The 15,830-nt window shown below is 41.6% G+C and overlaps 2 protein-coding genes across 6 annotated transcripts in view; one reads left to right on the top strand and one right to left on the bottom strand.

The window, feature by feature from the left end:
* Positions 1–1,446: 1,446 nt before the first annotated feature.
* On the bottom strand, positions 1,447–14,444 carry DUS4L (dihydrouridine synthase 4 like). Of its 5 annotated transcripts, none has more exons than XM_064445016.1 (8): positions 14,355–14,444; positions 13,598–13,732; positions 13,245–13,366; positions 9,750–9,870; positions 8,172–8,294; positions 6,995–7,221; positions 5,178–5,359; positions 1,447–1,822 (listed from the first exon to the last, which is right to left on the bottom strand). In XM_064445016.1, the coding sequence occupies exons 2-8, from the start codon at positions 13,705–13,707 to the stop codon at positions 1,688–1,690; spliced, it is 1,020 nt and encodes a 339-aa protein (XP_064301086.1). In that variant the 5' UTR covers positions 13,708–13,732; positions 14,355–14,444; the 3' UTR covers positions 1,447–1,687. The 5 variants fall into 5 exon arrangements, with proteins under 5 accessions (XP_064301086.1, XP_064301078.1, XP_064301095.1 ...); XM_064445008.1 differs by lacking the exon at positions 14,355–14,444 and adding an exon at positions 13,822–14,283; XM_064445025.1 differs by lacking the exon at positions 14,355–14,444 and adding an exon at positions 13,822–14,281 and having other exon boundaries at positions 9,750–9,867.
* Positions 14,376–15,830, top strand: part of COG5 (component of oligomeric golgi complex 5) — a 203,215-nt gene continuing 201,760 nt past the window's right edge. Inside the window, exons 1-2 of the mRNA XM_064444939.1 lie at positions 14,376–14,534; positions 15,462–15,601. Of these exons, the coding sequence (XP_064301009.1) occupies positions 14,468–14,534; positions 15,462–15,601 (207 nt within the window). The 5' untranslated portion in view covers positions 14,376–14,467. The remainder of the gene's footprint in view (positions 14,535–15,461; positions 15,602–15,830) is intronic.

Genomic DNA, 15,830 nt, shown 5'->3' with positions numbered 1-15,830 from the left:
GGTTTGTGTGGGGCAGCCGGGCCTGACGGTGGCCGTGAATTTACTAAGGGGCCGCACCTGTGTTGGAAAGTGCCGGGATCTACGTGTTGAGAAAGGTTAAAAGCGGTATCTTTTTCACATTTGGAGAATGGCTGTAAGCGTTTGGCTGCGGGATCTTCCTGGTATCATCCCACCGCTCCGTGACTCGAGCTTATTCGATCGGGGACTTCAACTCTGCTCTCTAGCGTGCTCATCAACTTCTGAAATTCAATTAAAGTACTGCGCCTGTCTGTCCATTCCGCCCCCCCCCATGCATTACACTACCTTAACGTATTAAGATCCTGTAAACATATTTTCTCAAGGAAAGTAGGCCCAGTATTCATACAGACACCACAAATAACAACCATGAACAGTCTCAAATGCTGTCAAATAGGCCAGTTTGGACCTCATGAATAAAATAACATTCCTTCAGAAAATCCTGTTCTACTGTCCTGTGCGGTGCTTTTTTATCAGTACAGCAGGCTCCAAGCACATTATTTCTGTACCTCGGTACCCACTTTCCCATTTCTTGACCATCTCTTTTGCCACCATTGTAACTCCCCTTCTTTGCCCCTTCACAACTGTCCCCTAATCACTTTTCCCTGTTCTTCCCAATTTTGCTGCTATCTGTACCCACATCCAGTATTTCTGATACCCTTACTTGGGCAGTCTTGGCCTTACGTGGTGTTACTGAGGTACTGGTATGGTTATCGGGCACTCTTGGCCCTACAAGTTCCTAGCTCCAAAAAAGACCCTCAAAATTACTCTCCAGTTAACTGTGTGGTTCAGTTGTTTTTCACGTAACTCCCACTTAACCACTGGCGAAATCCAGCCATCCTTCCCAGCGCTATCTGTAGCTTTTGCTAGCTTCTCACACTGGTACATGTCATATTCAGCAATTTCACACGTCATATCCAGTTTTCCGCACCCTGTTCAGCCCGCTCAGGCCAGGGCCTCATAGCAGCTGATTGCCCTGTCTGCAGCCTAACAGATCCTGAGGCGCTGCTGGTGGAAGAGGTTACCTTGTCTAGCTGGGCATCACCAGCCCTCTTGACACAGTTATCTGGTTTTGGGAATTCTGTCCCAATTAATTTCCATCAAAATAAATGCTCTAAATAGTAGTTTGTTACTCTAATCCACCTGAACTGAAATGGGGTAGGAAATTCTTGTATAAGCAGTTTTGAGCAGAGTTGTTTGCAACCGCTCACAGTCTGAAACTGTTTACACTTAAAATTTCCCAGGTCTGTGGCCTGGGGATGAAGCCAGTGTGGTAACATTTTCCTAGCTGCTGCCAAACAATGTCTGGATGGAAGGTTACATCCCAAATAATTGTTTATGCATAACAAATACTGGAGAGCGATACAACCAGCCATTTCAATCCAATCTACACAGTGGAAATAGCCTGGGTTTTAAGAAGTATTTCGAACATGTTTTCATAAACATATTTAATCAGAAGCATAGACAAAACATAAACTCTTAGTGGGTCTTAGTGGGTTATTACATTTTTGCTGTTGGCCTACAGCCATTATACTTTACTGAAGCTGTTAAAATGTTATTAAAGACTGTCTCTCCTTTAATTCCAGAGCAGTTTCCATTTCTGAGCTGCTTAGTCACCTCTTACTACCACTGCAAGCTGCCCTCCCAGTAGCTTAGCTTCATAGTGATAGGACTATATTTGCACATCCCTGCTGCCAGACGCTGAGCCTGCTTTTTTCACTCCAGGGGCTTCATATGATCTCAGAAAAACTTGCTCTGTAGTGACTGCTGTGCACTTCCACTGCAGCTGCTGCTGTTCCCCACCAACCTGGAATGAGATCCGAGGAACAGAGAGAAGCCTTCCACAAACATCTGTGAGACCTCCCATCTCCTGCTGAGTAGCACTCTGCTGCTCCTGGGAGGTATTCTTCTAACTGAAGTTGTGGAAGTCTGGGTTGTTGATCTAAGGCTGCCTATCTTACAGTGAACCACACTGGGACAAATATGATGCCATACAATATACGTAATGGCTGGCTGCTTCAGGAAAAAAACTCACAAACCTTAAAACATTACAGTTAAAAGAAATACCTTCCTCTCCCACCAGTAAGGTGACAAAGTATTCAGAAGTAGAAATATGAAATTCCCGTGTATTAGCAGCTGGATAGAGGACAGAAATCTGACTAATTCTCTGCTGAAAGAAAGGTGAATATAAAGTTCAAACTTGTTCAATTCTAGTTTGGCTTGTCTGACAGCTGCCTCATCATCACACACTGCACTGGCCCAACCATCAACCCAAGACACAAGAGAGACCTAAGAAACAACTGGACAGTCGGGAATAGGGAAAATGGGATTGTACAGGCTGCGTGAGGGAGCTGGGGTGACTGCAGCAGGGTAAGAGTTGCAAGGAAGTACAGGTATTACAAGACTATGGCATTGTTGTGCAGGGGGGCGTAACATAAAAAGCTGGATCAGCTACAGGATGCAAAGGACCTAAAATAGGGAACAAAGCTTTGTATGTTACATTACTTGCAGAATAACTTTTTAAAAAATCTGAAAATAAGAAAATAGGAAGACTGAGTACCTGGCAATGTTACAAGCAATATATACAGGGAAGGAATGTATCTAGTGGCTTTGAACTGGAGATGAATTTTCCCATATTCAAATGGCTTATAATGAGAAAAATGACCATATTCTAAAACAACCCTGGGAGTTAAATAACTAACTCCCATCTTTAGCAATTTATGTATATTTGAACAGTATGGCTGTTCAGAGTATGGCTTTAAGACTCCAATTTTGCAGTTTATTCTACGTCAACACAGTGAAGTGTGTTCAGATGCCTACAAAATCCACAAGGGAAGAAGGTCTACAATTCATTTCACCTTGAAAAAGGGATGATAATCTTCCATTGACTTTTATGATGTATAATTGGCCAGATCAAGCACTCCTTAATTACTAGTGTTATTAACAGCGACCTAGGTCTTGTACTTCAGGCAGAAATCTCTACTGATCTCACACAGGCACAACTGCTGCCTTCAAAATCAAGTATTCAGTTCCTAAATAGGTCAAGGTATTTCAAGTCCTCTAAAATTCTATTTCCCCACTATTACCAACAAAAAAAAAAGTCTTTGTGTTATACGATTCTAATAAATAACTTTTTATTCTCTGCTCCTTTTGGCTAATGGGACAGTTCACCGCAAGTAACAGTTGCTTGCCAAATCATAAAGGTCTTAAGAAAATGCTAACACAGGGCATGGTTAATACTTTCAAGAATCCCTTTCTTCTACCATTGAGTTGTATAGTTTTTATTTTTGGTGCAGAAGGCTGGAGGCATTTTCAGAACTGAGGAGAATTGAGTATTGCACTATAGTTGGATGAACTTGACACTGGAAATTCAGCAGTACCAATACAATGTCAGGTAGTTGGGAAATAAGAGCTTTTGCTGTAAAACTGGGAGTTCATAAATTACATGATGAATATTAGTTGAGGAAAAGTGAGGCATTAGAAAGAGAAGAGAGAAGTACTAACTGCAGAAGACATTGCTGGGGTTTTACCTGGAAAGCTCTACATAATTGTGATCATCCAGCATCAAGAAAACATTACAACCCAGAAGAGTGAAAAAACCAGTTGTCTGAAGGAACAGAGACCCTATCACACCAAAATAGGTTGTAGAGACTGTCTCAGTTGGCCTGGGATAGCAAAGCATGTCTGCAGTTTCCCATTTGTTAACACATCAGGATGGTGACCATATCAGAAAAGTAACTTTGCTGTCTTCAGTCGTGAACTAGACTTGATAGACATGCCTTTCAAACATTTGTTTGTATACCTAAATCGGAACATATTCGCAATGAAAAAACGATCAAGTCTTTTATGTCATTGCATTAGAAGAATTGTGAGAATTTAGATATCTAAATGATTAAAAGATTTTGGGAGTAGCATCAAAACCAACCTCCCCTCCCCCAGGTTGTCAGTTTATAGTGTAATAAAAAAAAATGACAATTGTATACAAACCCAAGCAATTTATTTAGAAAATTTAGAACTATTCATTTTTATCTTCATAGAAGTATCAGAGTCAGAAAACTAAATGATTTCTGTGTAAACATATAAAGAAAACAAATTATTTGATAACAAATAATTGTACTGCACATATTTGTGAAATTTCCCTTGCCAGAACAAATGCAGCTGGTGTGTAGCGTTATTATCTTGTTCTAATTTCTACTATTTCCCTCCTATACAAAGATTCAAAGCCAAGCGGCTGTCATGCTTTGATAAGCAACATGCCAGCAGACAGAAAGGCCTGCAAGAGTCCCACTGAGAGAATCTGTCAGCTTTTCTTTGACCTATAAAGTTCTTTTTTGGTAGATGAGAGGGATTTAATCTTTTATATAATTATTATACAGTAGATAAACAAAACTGGATTTAGAGTGAACTTCCAAGTCTTGTATTTTATATTCAGCTAAGTTTGTACTTAATTTAAACTATTTCTTCATTTTACTCTTTCTTTCTGTCTGTCATTGTTTATCTATTCCAGGTTTCTTTCACTATGTGAAGTGGGGAATTTTTCTGAGTTCTAAGTACGTTTAGAAAGTTTTAGTCTGTAAAAGGAACATCTAATTTAAAAAAGGATACTATGCTGAGCTTCAAGGCCTCACTATCTTTAAGCTTGAAAAATCTACTCAAATTTAAAAGTACAGCTTATGTCAGTTAAAGCAAAAACTTCTATAATTGCTCCCTTTTTTATTTTTTTGGTCTGAAATTCTTGGTATTATTTATGAGCAGTCTTTCTATTTTAGGAGGTTTCACGTAAGGAGGGTCCTAGTTTTGCAAACATATTGCTGTAAGCAATTGGAGTCTTACAATAATCAAACCTCTGTGTAGTAGTGCACTGTAAATAGAATTCCCCATTTGTGGAATCTGGAATATTTTCTGGCGTGAAAAATGCTGACACATAAAAACACTAAAAATATAAAGTATCACCCTCATCGTAATGTTACGCTGTGTTGAAAATACTTACGTGATGTACGAATGTGACTAAAAAGTAGGAACCCAATTAAAACTTCAACAATGTATCGACAATTGCAAAATACAAGTTTACATCGAACTAAAATACTTTTCAGTTATCACACCCCATAATGGTCATTCAGATAATCTAATACTGCTGAGGTACTCGATAAAGCATTAAAAACCTTTTTTTCTTGTTTTGAAGTTAGCCGTTCCATCATGTACATTAAGTGGTGGTGAAAACACGTAAAAGGAGTTCCATGCTCAAGAGCAATGTCAACCCAGTCCTGGATGCACTTCAAAGGCGTCTCTTCGTATCCCGCAAACATAGCCGGATTTGCTAAGAGTCCTCTAGCTGCCATTATCCCTTCAAATTGGAAATTAAAGCAGTAAGTTACATTATAGTTTAAATTTTACATTAAACCTTCCTGTAGACTTTGTATAGCACCCCTTAGGACAACCACCCAAAGCTTACAGATGAGTAATGGGAGAACAACAGGGATGAATATTACAGCTGTACCAGAGAAATCCATTGAACAATCCAAACCTCAGAGTACCTATAACACCTGTCAACACATTAAACTTGATGATGTATCCCTTCCAGGAATTTTGAAATGAAACACAAGACACAGAAGCCTTTCTTCCCTACTTCTTAAACAGCAATTCAATAGTATTTTTCTTCTATTTGCTACACACACACACAAGCCTGTCTTTTTAACTTAAAATTATGATGGAAAGACATGAGAGTAGCAATATGGTAAATTTAGTCATTTTTAGGGCAACTCAGCTGATTCATTGACCTAGAATCCTTCTTCCAGTAAGAACTCAATGTCTCAATTATATAAATCTCAGGGCTCCTGATCTGCAGTAAATCTTTCTGAACAAGCCAATGTATTTGCAAGTATAATTCGAAATTGTCAGATAAACCCATACAGGTTCTACTGCAATTTTTCTGCGATTAAGGGATTCTGTTTTCCTGCACTGTCAACATACAATCTGTCACACTTAGTCTCTTCTTAAAAAAAATAGGATGATGAAAAATGAAAAATTTATTTTGTTATTGTCCATGATAGGAAAAAAAAATTATGCTTGGTATTTTTATCAGCAACAATGTTAGGTGGGCTATGAGAATGTTATTCTCTGTTCTATATTTCCTTCCTGCTTTGTATTTGGGGAGAAAGTCATGTACCAGCATGGCAGTTCGGTTCAGCTAGTTTTTGTTGTTGCTATTAAACACCAATAGTGTCGAAAGAAACCTGCCACATGAACTTTTCCTTATGACACTAGCTACTGTTCTCTGACCTGTTATTCTCTAGCTGTAAGATCTAAAGCGTGTAGATACAGATCACCTCTTCAAAACATATACTGAATTTCCATATTGCCTGGAAGCCACAGACAGTTGCAGGAATCTATTGTGACTAAATAACTGCTGGGTAATTCTTTACACCCAAATTTTACCACTGAAGTGTAAGACAAGGTACATGCATACAGATCTGTGTGTGCCTCACCGTATCCTTGAAGCTAACCATCTTAACTCTTAAGTATCTGGCTTAACAGTATTTCTTTTATAAGATATCTGCTCCTATGTGCAGGAAGTAGAGATTTCCAAGTGGAAGTTTACAGTTGGACTAGATGATTCCGGAGGTCCCTTCCAACCTGGGATTCTGTGATTCTGAGTTCTGTAAAAGATGATCAGCTCCATAAACAGATGGAATGAATGACCTGAACTCCACCACTGAGTGATGAGACAGCAAAATTAAGCAATGAGCTTTTGTAATTTGCCTCAGAAATCATTATTTGTGACTCTGAATAACAGTACTCTAGTGCTCTGATGATTACAAGTGATTCTGTTTTAGGTTTGTAAGGCATCTAAAACATCCTCTTTCATTTGTCTCCTCAAAGAGTGAAAAGCACTCAAACCATGTCCTACTTCCAGCCAAAATAAATACTTTGAAATCTGACTTGTAAGTTTACTTAGAAAATAGGTTATGTTTAATCTTACCATCTGCTCCTGTCAAGTGATGAACATTTTCAGCATCTTTTAAAGTTTTAATGTCTCCATTAGCCACAATAGGTATTGACATGCTTTGTTTAATTATTTTAATTGCATCATAATGTGCAGGCTGATGTCTTTCTTCTACACTTCTCCCATGTACTGTAATCCATGAAACTCCAGTTGCTTCAGCTTTTTGACATAGGTCAATTGTTCTTTTTAAGTCCTCATGGATCCTAAAATTCCAAGGAATGAAAACATTAGATAGTAAGTTACCTGAACTGTATAAAAAGCCCCCCTCCTTAAAGAGGAGTTACCAGATTTCTATAACATTAGAATTAAAGAAAATATTACTGTTGGAAGAGATTTTTTTTTAATAAAGGCATATGAGTTTAGTGTATTGAAACCACTATTTAATTTAGCACTTCCCAATTACATCACATCTCTGAAATATACATGGTAAATTTTGTAGAGATTGAGCAATGGTGCCCAAAAGATTCTAAAATAAACATAATTATTTTGCCTATTTTGTGAAAAAAAAAAAAAAAAAATCCAATTTACACTAGTTCCCCTTTCCTGAAGGATTGCAAACTGAGTTAAAACTTAACTGACAAATATGCAAAGGCCACATGGGATGCGTGGGTGAATAGCAGATGAAGGGGTGCAAAGCAATGCAAAGCAACAGTTTACAGAAGCTTAGAAAGCAATGAAGGGAAGCAGGATGTGTTCCTTAGAGCAGCTATGGGGACCAGTTCCTAGTTTTGTTACCCTTCCCCTTAGAGCCAACAGCAACTGTGGCTCTGGCATCCAACAGCTCACAAAGTCCTTGGATGATACAGGCTATGCATTGCTTTTCGTTTATGCAACCCTAGACCTTTTAACTTGTATTTTTGTGTCATTTGGATTGCAAGAAAACTCTAGCATCTAGTATGTTATTGGGGTATGTAGTCAAAGGCTGTGCTGGTTCTACTATCTAAGTTTGGGATTACTTGCCCCAGATATTCTTCCACCATCTGGGGTCAAAAAATCTCAGCAGTCTTCACGTGTAAGGAAATTATTATGATGTGTAATATTCTATTGACAGAATTACATATATTATAGTGTAACTATTACACTAACACATTTCTTTAAAATAAATTAAAAGGATTGTTCCATGTACCACAAACAGCACTTAAGTTAGACCCACCTTATTTTAATAGATACTGAAAATCTAGGGTTGTCGATCTGATTCCGTACATGTCTCACCATGTCTTGAACAAGCTCTGGTTTATTTATTAAGCAAGCACCATAACCTTCTGTCATCACCCACCTTTAAGAGAAAGAACATTTGTATTCTACATTTGAAAAAAATGCAGATCAATTTCAGTCAAATCCATCAGTTTCTTTCCTTACAACCTTTAGAATGTGTGGTTGAGTAAACAGAGATAGTACTGGCTGTAGATCAATAATTCCTTCGCAGTTTGACACCAGCTTTTAGATCCTGGTTCAGTCTCCATTGTGCTGTTTGAACTTTGGGCAAGTTACTATTCTCTTCCAGTTCAATTTTCTGTCCACAAAATGGACTCACAAGGAAGATAAACTAACATTTAATCAACAATGGTTTAGATCATACATAAAATAAATAGTTTGATATTTCCCCTCCCATTGGATCATGGATTTCTTCTAAACAGAAAATTACTCTGGATTGAAAAGGAAGACTTTTGAAGTGCAAGTAAGGATATGATTTCAGTAATATTCTGTATTTCCTCAACTGCAAAACGCTTTATTTTCATTGGCAGGAAATAACCTTTGCATCCACTTGGCATCAGCAGTGTTTTTCTTAATTTTTCCTATAAAGGCAGATTAAGTGCATAAAATTTTGTTATTTTGAAACCAGCATGCACAAGAAACAAATGATTAAAATGTAAGTGTAGATTTTTGGCCTAAAAGGAACATACAGCTTGGCATACTTCACTGTAGTTAGCTTAGAAAAAAAAATACACTTCCATTCCAGAGTCTTGGATCTCTCTAGAAAAGTTTTCAAAAATACTATAATTTTAAGTCAAGAAAATCTAATTAGAATAGACAAATTAAGTCTTTGCACCATAATATTATCTTTTGCTTTCCTACATTTATTTTTGAGGTCTTCACTTAGAAAAAGACTGCCTGACAAGCATACAATAAATGGTTCTCAATTGAACCAGTGAGCAAGAACCTTCATTTGTGCTGTTTCACTGTCAAGACAAAATCTCTATCAATTTGAGAAGTAGATCACATTCACTGTACTTATAAACCTAATAAAAGATCGAATAAATTATTTTCAGCACTTCCTGAATAATATAACCTGTATAATTATATATTAGATACTATCCTTCTCTTGCAGAAATCTGAGACATCAGTGACTTGCCTAATTGCTTTGGTAACTGCCACATCATTTCTCAAAACACTCTCCAAATTATTTGCACCAAGCTCTTTTTGGTAATGCTTATTTAACAGCTGTTGAGGAGGGATGGACACTTCACTTCTGAGCCAACATTCAATATCTCAGAATTGAAAAAAAGCAAGTTGGCAAATACACCTGGTTTTCCCAGTCTCACCAAGGTGACAGGCCTCTCAGAACATTCAGAACAATTTTGCCACACAGACATTTCTGACAGGTTAAAATGCTGTTTCTCTCTCAAAGTCTCTTTTTAAGTTAAGACAGAAATTACTATGAAAATGAAGACCATCCTTCTTTATTCTCAAATTATTTCATCATATTTACCCAGCTTTTTCAAAACTTTACCTCTGAGGACAGCCACAGTTTAGGTCTATTCCATCTGCAAAAGGACAGACGATATGGGCAGCATCACACAAAACCTGTGCTTCTTTAGCAGCAAACTGAACAATCAATGGATGATCACCTACTCCAATGAAAAGATATTCAGAGAGTTAAAAAAAACCCCAACAAACCAGAAAATAAAAAGAAGAAATTCTACATTTTGAATGTTTTTCATATATTGAAAAGCCGTCTGGCCACGGTCCTGGGCAACTGGCTCTAGGTGACCCTGCCTGAGCACAGTGGCTGGATAACATGATCTACAGAGGTCCTTCCAAACTCAACTATGTTGTGATTCTGCAAGCCCTAGATCACAAATAAATAAAGGTAGCTGTCCAGTGGTTACTAAATGAGTATGTCTGTCAAGGGAGGTGGGAATTCAAATATATGTGTCCTAGAGTGTTGCTGGACTCAACATACACTTTTTCTGACTGAAATTGGTCAGATGCTTATCCTTCAGAAAGACTATATGGGAAACTGAGTATTTGCTATTTTTCAGCAGCCTTCACGCTTCCCCTCCTAGCCCGCCCCTTCTTGTCTGCATGCTGCCCCTTTGCTATGCTGACACGGCTGTCTGTCTTGCCAGGTGGGAAACTTGCTTACAGAACCAACCCTTCAGAAAGGAGCTAAGCAATGCACAAGCTTTGCCTTTCATTATCCCAGACCATCTTTTTCCTCTTCTGTGCCAGCGTGGCTGGTTTTTATCCACAATGCAATATGCAGAGTTGGAATAAGAACACACGGGCAGAGGCAGCTTTAGCAGCTTTGTCTCAAGTGGGAGACCAAAGTGTCAGTGCTCCTCAGCTTGGGTCTGCTGAACTACTTGTGATTTACTAAGCCCCTGCAGGGAGCCAGATGGTCATCTGAAACATGCTGTCCTCTTTTATAGCTACAGCATTATATTAAAAGCATCTAAAAATAACTCAGTCTTAGCACTCACTTTCCATGTAAGCAATTGGTGCTGTTAAGAGGAAGGGGGATATCTGAGCACTGATGGAAAGACATGATCCAACAGATGCACAAAGCAAATGCATTTCTGGTACTGAAAAGACCACAAGTGCTTCTGAAGATTTTTCTAGTTTAGTGGAAAATAAGTAGTTTCTGAAGTAGTGGAGCATAAGTCAGAAAGGGCAGCAGTACCCTCTCAATCAAGCTGAGACACTGCGAGAAGTTAACTAAAAATCCAGCAAGCAAAAAAATCTCTTGCGTATTTTCAAAGCACCATCCATTTAATACAGTGTTCTAGCTGAAGAGATTTACATTGTTACAGCTAATATTTTGGAATAATCCCACACTCCTAGTATTTTGGTTGAGCATTAAGTAATAAAAGCACCGAGTCTGCCCATATCAAATTTTTAGCAGCAGCCACCACAAAGAACATCTACCTCTATTTGAGAAATACACAACAAAGAAATAGCAATGCTGAAGAAAACAGAAACTGCAATCAATTGTAGGCTCCATATTCCACTAATTAGAAGACAAAAACCTCAAACAGCCAGGAAGCTAAACAAAAAACCACAGTAAAATTTCACATCCTGTTGTGGAGCTACTTGTTAAAGCATAAATGCCTATAATGTAAATACTATAATCTTGGCACAGCTGTCTGAGCCAGAATGTTTTACAGGACTGTATAATTAAGGGCACATGAAAGAGGTGACTAGGGAAAAGATATTGTTTACAACACTAGCACATTTCATTTTGTACCCCTTGTTATATGGCAGCAAAGTTACAGCGTAAACAATTTCCTCTTTCCCCATCCCTGCATGCCCCCAGAATACACTACATATCCGACCCATGGAACTTTAATGCCACAGGATGTCGTGTAGATCACAAGTATAAGTAAATTCAAAGGGGTCAAACTGGTGGCTCTGTGGAGCTTTGAGCCACTGCCAAATTAAATTTTCAGTTATGTTCTTACTCATTTATTTTTACACACAAAGAATTATTCATGCTTTTTTAAAGTTGAACTCCACTAATACGAGAGTCTACCTGTGCTTCCCAGTGTGACTTTTCTCTGTAACTGCTCTGTTCTATTTGAATAATGCACCATAGTAAACAGCCAGTGCTAAAATGATGAAATATACTTCCCCTACTATTATATATACACTTATGAAACCACCAATTCAGTGGTCTGAATAGATTAAATCATCACACTTCATAGAGCCAGCAGATATGTATCATTATTGTCACCCCTTCCCACACATTTCATACCACTTTTGCCTTTTGCTTTAGAGCCAGGACTCTACAACTCCTTTTATTCCTTCTTTTTGTATGTGTTCTGGTTATGTTTCTGTACTATGAGCCATGCTTCTCCCCATCAACCCTAGGCACGCTTCAACTTCCGGTTTCTTCGTGCCTTCTTGCTCCTTTCATCACCCTCTCAATACCTCAAGGAGTCCAAGAAGAGCACCTTCCACTTTCCACTCCTGCTAATTTGAAACCCTGCTTCTTTTATCAATCCTCGATTCCACAATATTGATGTCTGGCCTATTAATTTTTTCGCCTTTATCAACCCTCTTACTTTTGTTAGAGACCAGAAAACTTTTCCTGCCAATGAGTTAAATGTTCTTCTCCGAAACACACAAGAAACAGCAATTGCTGGGAAAAGGATCTTATTACCATCTCGTACTGGGTCTGCCTGGGTTGGAGTTAATTTTCAAGTTTATTTGAAGTTTATTTATAGCAGCCTGTACAGTGCTGCGTTTTGGATTTTGTGACAAAAGCAGGGTTGATAATGCACCACTGTTTCGGCTATTGCTCCATGGTATAAAAACTTTCTCTTTTTCTCAGTCTGCCTCCACCTTCCCCCAGCAAATAGATTGGGGGGGGCAAGAAACTGGGAGTAGACACAGCTGGGACAGCTGTCCCAAACTGGCCCAAGGAATATTCCATACTGTATTACACCAAGCTCAGCAATGAAACAGGAGTGGTAGGGGAAGAAGGAAGTGGGTTGGGACATGGAAATTGTACCCCAGGGTGACCATTGCTTGGAGACTGGCTGGACATTGGTCTGCTGGTATAAGGTAGGAAGCGATTGCCTTTGCATCACTTGTTTTTTAATCTCCTTTCCTTCACTTACTAAACTGTCTTTACCTTGAGCCATGAATCTTTCTTGGTTTTGCTCTTCCTATTCTCTCCCTATGCTGCTGGGGGTGGAGGAGGAATAAGTGAGCAGCTGTGTGGGTGCACAGCTGGCCAGCTATGCGTGGTCAACCCACCACACATTTAGATCAGTTTGGAGGCCCTGATTTCAGGTGGAGACAAGGTTTACACTATTTCATTTGACACAGTATCACTGGAACATGCTTACTCTCACCTAGGATACTCGTATGGTTTTACAATGGTATACCAAAATTGTTAACTGATGTCAAGTTGTGTGACAGACTTCATTCACTTGGCCAATTTGGCTTACCACCACATAAAACATTCTGACAAGGACATAGTTTCTTAAAAAAAAAATACCTTTGTTTGTTGTGAATTCGCTGTCTCTAGCTTTCGCAGATCTCACAAAATCAGCTGCCACTATCATTGGTGTATAACACAAATCACAACCGTACTTCCTAACCAAGGTTCTGAAAGCCAACCTGCAGACATGTGAAAATTAAGAGATAATTAGTAAAGACATTTTTCTGATTAGCTATTCTAAAACGCAGTACTGTGGGCATGTCCAAATATAATAATAAGATAAACCATATCCCATGTCCATCTCCGTATTAATTAAAGGAGAAAGAGGTAATCATCCCCGTTTTTACAGTCATGATAAACTTCCTCAGAGAAAATACACTGAAAACATAGTTGACATGACAGTTACTTACTTTGAATAGCGGACCATAGGGGCACATATTTTTACAACTTGCCCAGAATGAAACAAATCCATGGGATCTTTTAGTTGGCATTGCTTAGTCTCTACGATGTCACCAGTCATGTATAATTAACAATCCTTTTAGCATCTAAAAAAACAAGCAGTATTTGCGTGTAAGTAATTCAGCTATCTCTCCCAGACCAAGCAGCAAAGCAGTATAGCTTAGGCCGGACTTGCTTTTCGGTAAAGCGTCCCGCAAGCAGTCCCTCGCGTCAGGAACCAGCCAGCTGCCGCCGCCACCTGCGACCACCGGCCCTGCGCCGGGCGCCCCGCTGGAATCTCTAACAGCCCCGCTGCGACGTCCCGCCCGGCTGGCAGGGAGGCAGGCAGGGAGGGACGGGGGAGGTCCCCAGCCCCGCTTCCCGGCGCAGAGCCGGCTCCGCCCCACCGGCCTCACGCTCAAAGTTTTCCCTCATGTCCGGCGAGAAACAGCCCCGCTTCAGCCTCGGCCCGCCGCTACAGGCCCGGCTCGCTCCGCCTCCGCCCGCGCGGCGGGGCTGCGGCCCGGCCGCCCTGCCCTGGGCTGGGCTGGCTCCAGCGCGTCTGTGTCCGCCGGAGGAGCCGGCCCGAGGGGCGCCGCGCTGCTGGAGCCGCAGCCCGGCCGTCGCCAGCCCTCCCGCCCTGCGGGATCCCGCTGCCGCCCGCCCCGCCCCGGCCCCCCGCCCTGCGGGATCCCGCTGCCGCCCGCCCCGCCCCGGCCCCCCGCTCACCAGCGCCCCGCCGCCGCCGCCCGCCAGGCGGCCCCGTTCCGGCGCGCGCCTTCGCCATCATCGCCGCGCGCCGCCGCTCGGGAGTGACGCGCGGGCTGCCGGCACCTGCCAGCATGGAGGAGGCGGGGGCGGGCGGCGGCGCGGCCCCGGCCCCGGCCCTCGCCGAGCTGCTGGCGGACGGTGAGGCGCGGCGGCGGCGGGCGGGCGGCGCCTGGCTGCGCCCCGCCGGCGGGGCCGCGTCGGGGCTGCCGTCCCCCGGCGGCCCTGAGGAGACGGAGGGTCTTTCGCGAGGGCGGCGTTGGGCCGGGCGGGCAGAGCCGGGGGAGGGGCGCCGGTGCCCGGGGACGGGGCGAGGAGGGCGGTGAGCCCCCGGCTGTCACCTCACGGAAGGCTGGGGCGGTCGGGAGTGGTGCCGCGGTGCTGAGTGCCCCCCGCCTCAGGGAGGGCAGGGCAGGACAGGGGGCTGCCCACTGCCGGCGAGGGGGTCTCAGTGGCGCGGGGCGGCCGAGTGCCGTGCTCCCCTCCGGTCGCCTGCTCCTAGGGGTGAAAAAGTGCACTGAAAGGGGCGAGGAAAGCGCTCGGTAGCATTAGTATGCGCCGTCCGGAAACGCAGGTCTTGCTCGATCCGAAATCATCATTGCGGTATCATTTCTTAATTTAGTATTTTATAAACCAACACTGTTGCAAGAGTCTGGTATGATTCCGTGGAGTGGTGTCTCATACCACCTTGATCCTCAGCGATTTGAAGGTCACTGGTGTGTGTCTGGTTGTGGGTACAGCCTCCCCAGACTCACCCAGCTTACACTGTAAAGTTTGAAGATGAAGGTATCGATACTTTTTAATGTATTCTGCTCAAGAAAAGGCTGTGGGGAATAGAGGAACGTGCTGTCTTCACCATTTACACCCCCCACCCCCAGTCATCAGCACCAAACTTGCGTCTCTTGATTGTGGTCTCTTCTCATATAGGTCTCTCATTTGTATTATGTGATGTAGAGAACATATGCTGTTACCTTTGGAGAAACTGAAGGTCAGAGGACAGTACGCTTTAGGTCCATAAATAATATATAACTATTCTGAAGCATGAAGATATAATCTATTCTTTTTCAGACTGTTATGCTGACTTCTTCAGAGAAGACTTTGATGTGAAAGCTTACACTTCCCAGTCTATCCATCAGGCTGTGATAGCTGAGCAACTAGCAAAACTTGCCCAAGGTATTAGTCAGTTGGATAAAGAGCTTCATTTACAAGTAAGTTTAAAGCATATCTGTTATTCTGGGGTAGTTAATATAAACTAGTCAAAAGTTTAGTAATCTTACGATCTTGTGGCTTCTGAAATTGCCAAGTATACTCTGCAAGCATTAACTAAAGGTACAACTTGTAGCAAAACTAGTGGTGAATCTGATACTTAACTCAATCAAGCCCACTCTTAACACCCCTACCAAGAAGCTGTATACTGCTTTGTTTCCAGTTTCTGCA

The sequence above is a fragment of the Phalacrocorax carbo genome, chromosome 1 (assembly GCF_963921805.1).
Source record: "Phalacrocorax carbo chromosome 1, bPhaCar2.1, whole genome shotgun sequence".
In the NCBI taxonomy this organism is placed as follows: Eukaryota; Metazoa; Chordata; class Aves; order Suliformes; family Phalacrocoracidae; genus Phalacrocorax; species Phalacrocorax carbo.
This window is presented reverse-complemented; position numbering and strand designations above follow the sequence as displayed.

Coding starts and splice junctions, on each gene's coding strand:
- DUS4L (XM_064445016.1), bottom strand. CDS start 13,707: ATGACTGGTGACATCGTAGAGACTAAGCAATGCCAACTAAAAGATCCC. Junction 13,367..13,597: donor CCTATGGTCCGCTATTCAAA/GTAAGTAACTGT, acceptor ACATGTCTGCAG/GTTGGCTTTCAGAACCTTGG. Junction 1,823..5,177: donor CTTCAAAACAAGAAAAAAAG/GTTTTTAATGCT, acceptor ATCTCATTCCAG/GTTGGTGGGGAACAGCAGCA.